General features: G+C 43.7%; 1 protein-coding gene across 1 annotated transcript; it reads right to left on the bottom strand.

The window, feature by feature from the left end:
- Positions 1–778: 778 nt before the first annotated feature.
- Positions 779–3,853, bottom strand: LOC132379701 (interferon-induced protein with tetratricopeptide repeats 1-like). The gene is made up of 2 exons (XM_059947990.1): positions 3,849–3,853; positions 779–2,213 (listed from the first exon to the last, which is right to left on the bottom strand). The coding sequence occupies exons 1-2, from the start codon at positions 3,851–3,853 to the stop codon at positions 779–781; spliced, it is 1,440 nt and encodes a 479-aa protein (XP_059803973.1).
- Between the last annotated feature and the right edge of the window lie 7,289 nt (positions 3,854–11,142).

The following is an 11,142-nucleotide window of genomic DNA, read 5'->3' as shown; positions in this document are numbered from 1 at the left end:
GATGCTGCCTGGCCTGCTGTGTTCCACCAGCATTTTGTGCGTGTTGTTTGAATTTCCAGCATCTGCAGATTTCCTCATGTTTGCTTTTGACATGCACACACAAGGTTGTTTGGAATTTTGCTGATACATTGTCTAGGTTGGTAATTATTATGAATGAGATCTCTGATCATATTTTGTTGTTAAAAACATTATCTTTTTGAAATTTCATTAGTGATCCCCAAAGTCCCTCCACTTTCACTTCCCCGTCATTCCCCTTCCAAGCCACTCCAACACCACACTCAGCAGGTTGGAATCATACTGTGAAGGATTTGTTGCACATTTTTGTTTGATTTTGTCAAGACAAGACCAACTTCTGCTTTGAAGCTTTAATTACCAAACAAATCCTTACAGAATATTTTACAAAGATCTTTAAGATAAAATCAAACTCCATATATTTGAAAAACTAAAATACATTCGAAGGTTAAAATTTGAAACAACCATTTGAAAATTTGAAAAATTTTTGATTTCTCGGTTAACTCCACTTGCTGCAGTATCCCAATTCCCATTTTTCCAGTGTCCAAAGAGGCACAGTTAAATTCAGTTTGTTCAGGGTACTTGGGGAATTCATATATTTAAAAGAAACAGAATAGTTTGATCCAGTTACAAAGGGGCCGATTTTGCAAATTGAACACTAATGAGTAAGAGAAGGTGCTAGGAAGATATAATTAGTAAAGCAACACCCCATCAAACCGATCCTCAGATCAGATGGAAATGCATCTTTTAAACATCTCAGTGTTGCTCAGATGTGCAATTGAGAAAGAGCACTCACATATTCCTCATTGCCAGGATCAAACTTCAAGGCTTTCTCAAAGTATTCAGTCGCTTTATCCTTGATTCCATTCAGCTGATACAGAATTGCTTTAATACCAAGAGCCTTGCTGTCATGTGCATTTATTCTAAGTTTCCTATCTGCCCACTTCTCCAAATTCTTGCGACATTTTTCTCGTTCTCTTGAGTTATATTCAATTTTCGCTCCTTTTAGTAAGAGACGAACAGCATTTGTTTCAAATTTCTTCTGGTGCAGTTCAAATAATCCAGCTTCCAGACATATACGCTGCATATTCTCTGGACGAATGTCCACTAACTCCACCAATCTACAGTAAGTCTCTTCTGCTCTGGAATATTCCCCATTTGTTATGCAGATCTGTGCAAAGTCCAGCTGTGGTTGAATAGCTGACCTTCGATGGTGCTCAAAAGACTTTTCAAAATGATACTTGCACAGATTGATCAACTCAGCTTTCTGCTGAAATTCAGGATTGCGACAATATCTGCTGCAACAGTATTCCAGCTTACTTCTGTAGCACAATCCAAGTTGGTGGTGTAAGAAGGAACAGTATGGAGTTAATTCTAATGCCTTTTTCATTAGCTCGATTGCTTTCTCCACAGAACCTCTTCGTCTATAATATATTGCAGCATAGCAAAGCACATATGGAAGATCAGACCTTTTCTTCAATGCTTGTTCAACTAATTCATTTGCTTCCACATTTTGCCCTAACCTCTGCAGTTTTAGAGCCAACAGCACCATGGCCAAAGTATCATCTGGATCAAGCTCCAGTACTCGTCGGAAATACTTCACTGACTGACTCTGATCACGACTCTCTGGGTTTCCAGAAAATATTTCCAGCCGAAGCAGTGCAGTCGCATATCCCATTATCCACTCAGTGTTGTCAGGATCTTGCTCCAGAGCCTTTGCAAAGCATTCCTTTGCCTCCTCATAGTATTCAGCAGCAGAACCCAACAATGACAGTCCCTTCTCCCCGTACACCTCGGGTATCATTGCTGTATAGCGAGGGCCACCACTGAGCGGTTTACAGATCATCTCCAGCTTGTCGAGATAGGACTGGGCCTCGGTCAGTTGTCCCATGTGGTAATGCACCCAGGCAAAGTTTCCATAGGTGATGATGCTTCTTCTTTCAAATTCATCTTTGTATTTCTCCCTCAGAATCTTTTCAGCTTCCTTTAAATTTTCAATGGCTTCTTCAAAATTACCCTGCCTACAGTTTACAAAAGCCAGATGGTTATACGAGGCGGCTTGATATTTTACACCCAATGTCAGAGAATCTTGCAATCTGAGCATCAGATTGTCCAAGTCAATAGTTTCTTTCTGTGGCCTCCATGTGAAGTGACACTGCAGCTGATCGAGCTTCTCTTTCAATAAATCTCTCGATGTGTTGCTGCAAGAAAGAAAAAACATAATCATGAATTCCATCTGAGATCACTTGATGCAGGTCTGACCTGCAATCCCATAAAACGCAGATTTACTAATTGTATCAAAGCTGCCTTTTAAGAATTTATTTTATAATTATGGCATTGAAAACCTGGAAATGCTCAGCCTTCAGTCTGCATCTGAGGAAGGAGAATGTTTCAGGTCAGTAACCCAATATGAAGAATTGATTCATGTGATGAAGATGGAAATGTGTCTCCTGAACTGCCAAGGCAGCTGATCTGTTGCTTTGTTACACTGATGGTGGACTTGGTTTTATTACCAGACGTTGAGCTCTCCCACTATTGCAGACTTTGTTTTTTTGCCAGCAGCCTGAGCATAACTCCAGATCTCAGTACAGAGAATTGGTGCTTTTCCCCAGACAGCCACCAGTCCTCAGACTCAATGTCCAGAAGATTGAGAACTTCAATAACATTAGTGAGATAAAGCTGTTTAGTGAAGCCCACTGAAGTCTGGCAAATTACGAGTTACCAGACCAGTTCACAGAACAATTGCATGAACAACGTCCCCGATTATGCTGCACATTTCTGAAGAAAATAGACCAGCACAGAACATAGAACATGTTGTGCCGACCTTTAACCCTAGTCTGAGATCAACTCTGCTTCCTGCTTCCTCCCAAAGGAGATGAATTTGCCGCACCGTGGATGCAGCTCCTCCATTCTGTCCTGAAAGCCGCTAGGGGCTGGAAATTATGACAGTTTAGAGTAGCATGTTCCTCTGGTGTCTTACCTCAGTACTGAATGCAGCCCGTAGGCTCCAACGTGCTCAAATCTACATGGCTGTAGTGTATGGCAAAGTTGAGTCAACTCCTGTTTCTAAAAACTTTGAAGGTTAAAGATGAACTTTCTTTGTCACATGTACATCAAAACATATAATGAAATGCATCGTTTGGCATCATATCAGATCAAAAAGAATTGTGCCGGACAGTCGGAAAGTGTGTCAGCACGTTTCTGACACCAAATACTCACTAAACCTAACCAGTACATCTTTGTAATATAGGATGACAGTCGAGTTCCCAGAGGAAATGCACACCGTCACAGAGAGAATGTCCACATTCCTTACAAATTACCGTGGAAATCAATCCGCGGTAAAGTGATTACGCTGACTGCTAATCTTTTCAAATGATGTCATTGTTCTCAGTCGTATTCCACCGAAGACCCCTGTTTGAGGAAGACAAGTGCAGGTAAACCGACTTGATCAGACTCCTACTCTCCTACTCCTCTTGCCTCTCCTGCCGTGAGTGAGGATTATTTATGATCACTTGAACTTGCTGTTGGATCTGGAGATCAGACATAACAGAAGGCTCTTCAGAAGTCAGGAATCAGCTGCAACTCTTGTGTTTACTGCGTTTTTAATTCATGGTAATCACAAAAATAACAGTAAAGCACTGCAGTTCCCTGCACTGTTTCCACCCCAGCAGAGTAACGTAGGGATCACCCGAGTCTCGTCATTCAACCATCATGTTAGCCAATGTGTCCTCTCTCAGTTTTTCAAAGTTATTGCACTTTGATCCACTAATTTTTGTAAACCACCTCCTCTATAATAATCTGTACATAAAGATAAACTGCAAGGAAACATCCTTTACCTCATGATGTTCGTTGGATGGAAAGCAATTTGTGCTCTTTCTCAGTTTGTGCGGTTCTTCTTCTGCTGAGTCTCCGTTGTTGCGTCTGATGTTCGACCTGACAACCCTTTATACTATCCATTACTTCCTGATTATCACCAGAAACTCAAATTCAAAGTCTATTGATAACACTGAGGCAATGAAAAATCATTTGGAAGCATTTTCTGCTGCAACATTGCTTAGCCATAGAAATAATCCATGTGTCAGCAAAATGCCAGTGTAATTGGTTGTTCTGAGCATTTGTTTTCAAATAATTATAATTTTCCCTTTTTCTAATTATCAGCAATCTGCAATTCTGGTCACCTTTGTAGTGCCCTGCTTGACATCTTTACAGTCGGTATTTCATTTATCAGTTCTGTAAGAGCAGTTTGTTCTGCTTTCAGTCTGTTTGGGTTATTGATGAAGATAAGTGATGTTGTGTGGAATGTGTGCCATCCAATTAGTGGGAGGTTTTATTGGTGAAGGACAATCAGGTAGGTCTTGGGCTGCTGTTCGGTGGGAGATGGAGAGAGAAGACACTGGGGAGAACCAGTCATAGCATACGATCCAGTGGTAGACCCTTTCGTTCGAGATGGATTGTGAGTGATGCTCGGAAGGTGCTATGTGATTTCACGCTGACTGAAGGCCCAGCGTGTGAGTGACAGAGAAGTTCAGGATGAGCTGCACCTTGTGCACATTTGCCTGTTTAATTAGAATGGGCCCTGTTCTTTCTGTTATTCTTACTAACCCTTAAACATAGAGACATAGAAAACTTAAAGCACAATACAGGCCCTTCAGCCCACAATGCTGTGCTGAACATGTCCTGAGCTGAAAACTACCTAGGGTTACCCATAGCCCCTTATTTTGCTGAGCTCAATGTACCTATCCAGGAGCCTCTTAAAAGACCCTGTTGTATCTGCCTCCATCACCATTGCCAGCAGCCTGGTGTACACACTTACCACTCTGTGTAAAAAATTTACCCTTGACATCTCCTCTGTACCTACTCTCAACTCCTAAAAACTGTGCCCTCTCACGTTAGCCATTTCTGTTCTAGGAAAAACCCTCTGACTATTCACATGATCAATGCCTGACTTCATCTTATACCCCTCTATTAGGTCACCACTCAACCTACACCTCTCCAAGAAGAAAAGGCAGAGTTCACTCAAAATATTCTAATAAGGCTTTCTTCCCAGTCCAGCCAAATCTCCGCAGCATCTTTTCTATAGTTTCCACGTCCTTCCTTTCAGTGAAGTGACCAGAACTGAGCACAGTACTCCAACTGGGTCTGACCAGTGTCCTGTAAAGCTGTAAAATCACCTCTCGGCTCCTAAACTCAATCCCACGGTTGATGAAGGCCAATAAACCATATGCTTTCTTAACCACACAGTCAACCTGTGCAGTAGCTTTGAGTGCCCTATGGACTCAAACATCAAGATCCCTCTGATCCTCCACACTGCCAAGAGTCTTACCTTTAATAGTATATTCTGCCATCATATTTGAACTACCAAAATGAACCACACCAAACGTATCTGGGTTGAACGCAATCTGTCACTTTTCAGCCCAGTTTTGCATCCTATCGATGTCCTGCTGTAACTTCTGACACTCCTCCACAATATCCACAACACCTCCAACCTTTGTGTCATCTTAAATTTACTAACACAACTTCCACTTCCTCATCCAGGTCATTTATGAAAATGACTAAGAGGAGTCCCAGATCAGATCCCTGAGGCACTCCACATGGAGACTGACATCCATGCAGAATATGACCCATCTACGACCACACTTTGCCCTCTGTGAGCATGCCAATTCTGGATCCAGAAAGAAAGGTCCCTTTAGATCCCACGCCTCCTTACTTACTCAATAAGCCTTCCATGGAATACCTCATCAAATGCCTTGCTGAAATCCATATACACTGTATCTACTGTGTTACCTCCGTCAATGTGTTTAGGTTAATCCTCAAAATATTCAGTCAGGCATGTAAGGCATGAACTGCCTTTGACTCAGCCATACTGACTATTCCTCATCACATTATGCCTCTCCAAATGTTCAAAAACTGAACCTCCCAGGACCTTTTCCAACAACTTACTGATCACTGAATTAAGTCTCACTGTTCTATAGTTTACTGGGCTATCTCTACTCCCTTTCTTGAATAATGTAACAACATCTGCAAACCTCCAATTGTCCAGAACCTCTCCCGTCCCCATTGATAATGCAAAGATAATCTGCAGAGGGTCAGCAATCTCCTCCCTCGCGTCCCATCTTACCCTGGGGTACATCTTGTCCGGTCTCGGGGACTTATCCAACTTTATACATTCCAAAAGCTCCAGCACATTCTCTTTCTTAATGTCTATATGCTTAATCTTTTCAATCCGCTGTAAGTCATCCCTACAATCGGTTGAATTAAGTTAAGATTCATAAGTATAATTCCTTTAATTGTATGCAGTGTACTTTCTGTTATTTTGTGGCACTAATTTGTAACAGGTTTGCAAATTACACAGCATCCACACAAACCGTGGTTTCGGCTGGAATGAACCACATCAATCTCACGGGTTTGGTGGGACTTGAGAATGTCTTCCCTAGACTTACGCAGCCAAGTAAACCAGGGTGAATCATTGTGGGGACGCATCCAGGATCGAAATAGTTGAATGCTTTGTAATTGCCCGGAGCATTGATCCGGTGGGTTGTGTGTTTAAGTCTGGGAAAAACTATTGTCCGTAAAGTGGTTATGAGACGTCGTTATGGATGCTGCAGAGCCAGATCGGATGTTTGATAAAATTGCAGGCAAGGATTTTGTTCGAGTTCAGAGTAGCACTGAGATAACGGCAGTTGAACTGTCTGGTCCTTTAGGGGTACCGGGGGAGGGGGGTTGTGTGCTGTCCGTTCTTTCTGGGATGAGGGGAGTGTAGGCGATCGTGCCGAATCACAAGCTGAGTCTTCCGTAGCTGGGGCCGGGGACTTCAAAGACAGGTTGCTCCCCTTCCTGAGGAGCGAGGGGAAGGAGTGGTCTGATTTGAAATGTCTAATGAGTCCCCAGAGAGGAGCGAAAATTCAGAATTACTATCACCCTTACCTCTCTGGCAAACAAATGCCCCAGTGTACAGGCTGAGCGTCCTTGCTATTGAAAGCTGAGAACGCTCTGAGGGGTGAAGCGACCCCAAGGGCAAAGAGGAGTGTGAGGCTTGGAGTCGTGAGACAAGTCGGGGAGAAACTCTTTCCGGAAAGTGGAAAGTTAACTGCCGAGTCATTCAACTTTGGGTATTCCCCGATACCTGGTGGTTGTAAGCAGAGGTTGATCCAGAAAATGTTGAAGCTGGAAGATGTCTTTTTCTTGATGAGTTTGATGTGGGTTGTTTTGTGAAGCCCACTGAAGTCTTGACAATTTACCAGTTACCAGACCAGTTCACAGAACAATTGCATTAGCAACGTCCCATAATCCTGCTGCACATTTCTGAAAGAACATAGACCAGCATCGAACATAGAACATGTTGTGCCAACCTTTAACCCTACTCTGAGATCAACTCTGCTTCCTGCTTTCTCCCAAAGGAGATGAATTTGCCGCACCGTGGATGTAGCTCCTCCATTCTGACCTAAAAGCCACTAGAGGCTGGAAATTATGACAGTTTAGAGTAGCATGTTCCTCTGGTGTATTACCTCAGTACTGAATGCAGCCCGTAGGCTCCAACATGCTCAAATCTACGCAGCTGTAGTGTATGGCAGAGTTGAGTGAACTCCAGCTTCTAAAAATTTTGAAGATTAAAGATGAACTTTTGAAGAGCACCCAAGAGCACCCGCCGCATCATTCAGGTGACAGAGGACACCCCGTTCTGAGAATGGTCACTGCGACCGGCTCCTGCAGAGGTGAAGGACGTTTGGCCACATCTGCAGAAGTTGAAGGAATCTGGGCTCATCACTGTGTCCAGAAACCCTTACACATCTCCAATAATGGTGGCCAGGAAAAATAAGGGGAAGGTACAGATGTGCGTGGACTATCGGACTCTGAACAGGCGTACAGTCCACAACCAGCATACAGACCTGAGAATCAAGGACGAGCAGGCCTGTCTGAATGGTGTGAGGTGTTTCAGTGTGCTGGACTTGAGTGGGTATTACCAGATCCCCATGAGTGAGGCTGACAAAGAGAAGGCAGTATTTATATGTCCACTGGCATTCTTCCATTTTGAAAGATGCTCCAGGGCATAGCTGTGAGTGCCATGCGGTCGTTCCTTGGGTTCTGTGGGTACTATCGGAGGTTCGTGATCGTCTACTCTAAAGTGATTCACCCTTTAAATCAGCTTCTGTGCGTTGACTGCAACCTGACTGCTCTGAAGATAAAGCAGTTGCCAGAATTGAGCCCCAGAAAGTGGCAGCTGGTCAGCGAGATGACCCATGTATTGGTACTCTTTGGTCAGCGACTGCTAAAGGAGACCGGACCCAAACAGAAAAGATGAAACACTCTGCGGTGTCTCTACTACTGAGAGAATGGCCCAGACTGGAGTTGAGGAACCAGATACTACAGGTGGTTCTGCCTGAGATGTATCCTAAGGAGTGTCTGAAACTGAAGATGAAGATGATGAGATAAGGAGGCCTCAAAGAGTCAGGAGACCCCAGATTGGCTGGTCTTTGTGGCACCAGGGTGTGGTTGCGTGAATGAAATCACCGGAGGAAATTACTGGTAGATACAAAACAATTTCTGTATTATTCAAAACAAGGTCCAGCAGGCATCATGTAGAGATGCCTTTGGTGGAAAGGTCTGCTGGCCCAACGTGGGGCTCGATATTTTGTGTCAAACAACAAGAGACAACTCCATATTTTCAATGTACGATCAACTCTTTCTTTGAAACTACACACAACCTTCACACACTCTGATTCACATCCACACCATGGAGACTAAAATGAATTTTAATCAGCATTGTCGGGACTGGGACTCACAGCTTTTAGGAACTCTACAAAGAAGGGATCCGTGTATTCCATGACCGCTGGACTAAGTGTGTAAATGTAGGAGGGGACTATGGTGAAAAATAAATTTGCCAGGTTTTCTAAAATTGATTCCTTCTTACTTAGGCCACGAACTTATCATCACCCCTCGTATACTGTTATGCTGTAGGTATTTCATTTATCATTTCTGTCAGAGCAGTTTGTTCTGCTTTCAGTCTGTTTGGGTTATTGATGAAGATAAGTGATGTTGTGGAATGTGAGCCATCCAATTAATGGGAGGTTTTCTTGGTGAGGGACAATAAGATTGGTTTTGGGTTTGTGTTATAACATAGAACATAGAACAGTACAGCACATTTCAGGCCCTTCGGCCCACAATGTTGTATTGACCCTCAAACCCTGCCTCCTATATAACACCCCACCTTAAATTCCTCCATATATTTGTCTAGTAGTCTCTTAAACTTCACTAGTCTGCCTCCACCACTGACTCAGGCAGTGCATTCCACGCACCAACCACTCTCTGAGTGAAAAACCTTCCTCTAATATTCCCCTTGAACTTCCCTCCCCTTAACTTAAAGCCATGTCCTCTTGTACTGAGCAGTGGTGCCCTGGTGAAGGGGTGCTGGCTGTCCACTCTGTCTATTCCTCTTAATATCTTGTACACCTCTATCATCTCTCCTCTCATCCTCCTTCTCTCCAAAGAGTAAAGCACTAGCTCCCTTCATCTCTGATCATAATCTATTCTTTCTAAACCAGGCAGCATCCAGGTAAATCTCCTCTGTACGCTTTCCAATGCTTCTACATCCTTCCTATAGTGAGGGGACCAGAACTGGACACAGTACTCCAAGTGTGGCCTAACTAGACTTTTATAGATCTGCATCATTACATTGCATCTCTTAAAATCTAGCCCTCGGCTTATGAAAGCTAAAACCCCATAAGCTTTCTTAACTACGATATCTACCTGTGAGGCAACTTTTAGGGATCTGTGGACATGTACCCCCAGATCTCTCTGCTCCTCCACACTTCCAAGTGTCCTGCCATTTACTTTGTACTCTGTCTTGAAGTTTGTCCTTCCAAAGTGTACCACCTCACATTTCTGCGGGTTGAATTCCATCTGCCACTTCTGAGCCCACTTCTGCATCCTATCAATGTCTCTTTGCAATCTTTGACTATCTACAACACCACCAACCTTTGTTTCATCTGCAAACTTGCCAACCCACCCTTCTACCCCCACATTCAGGTCGTTAATAAAAATCACGAAAAGTAGAGGTCCCAGAACAGACCCTTCTGGGACACCACTAGTCACAACCCGCCAATCTGAATGTATTCCCTCCATCACAACCCTCTGCCTTTTGCGGGCGAGCCAATTCTGAATCCACCTGGCCAAACTCCCCTGGATCCCAATCCTTCTGACTTTCTGAATAAGCCTACTGTGTGGATCCTTTTCAAATGCCTTACTAAAATCCATGTAAATCACATCCACTGCACTACCCTCATCTATATACCTGGTCATCTCCTTAAAGAACTCTATCAGGCTTGCTAGGCATGATCTGCCCTTCACAAAGCCATGCTGACTGCCCCTGATCATATCTTTTCCAACAGCTTTCCCACCTCAGATGTAAGGCTCGCTGGTCTATAATTACCCAGACAATCCCTACTGTCTTTTTTGAACAAGGGGACAACATTCGCCTCCCTCTAATTCTCCGGTACCATTCCTGTGGACAATGAGGACATAAGGATCCTAGCCAGAGGCTCAGCAATCTTTTCCCTCTCCTCGTGGAGCAGCCTGAGGAATATTCCGTCAGGCCCAGGGGACTGATCCATCCTAATGTATTTTAACAACTCCACACCTCCTCTCTCTTAATATCAACATGCTCCAGAACATCAACCTCACTCATATTGTCCTCACCGTCATCAAGTTCCCTCTCATTGGTGAATACCGATGAGAAGTATTCATTGAGGACCTCGCTCACTTCCGCAGCCTCCAGGCATATCTTCCCACATTTATCTCTAATCAGTCCTACCTTTACTCCTGTCATCCTTTTGTTCTTCATATAATTGAAGAATACCTTGGGGTTTTCCTTTACCCTACTCGCCAAGGCCTTCTCATGCCCCCTTCTTGCTCTTCTCAGCCCCTTCTTAAGCTCCTTTCTTGCTACCCTATATTCCTCAATAGACCCATCTGATCCTTGCTTCCTAAACCTCATGTATGCTGCCTTCTTCCACCTGACTAGGTTTTCCACTTCACTTGTCACCCGTGTTCAGTGGGAGATGGAGAGAGAAGATGCTGAGGAGATCTGGGCACAGCATACGATCCAGTGGTAGACTCGTTTGTTCGAGATGGATC

This window comes from Hypanus sabinus, chromosome 22, assembly GCF_030144855.1.
Source record: "Hypanus sabinus isolate sHypSab1 chromosome 22, sHypSab1.hap1, whole genome shotgun sequence".
NCBI classification, from domain to species: domain Eukaryota; kingdom Metazoa; phylum Chordata; class Chondrichthyes; order Myliobatiformes; family Dasyatidae; genus Hypanus; species Hypanus sabinus.
Note: the sequence above shows the minus strand (reverse complement) of the source record. Positions and strands in the feature narration are given on the sequence as shown.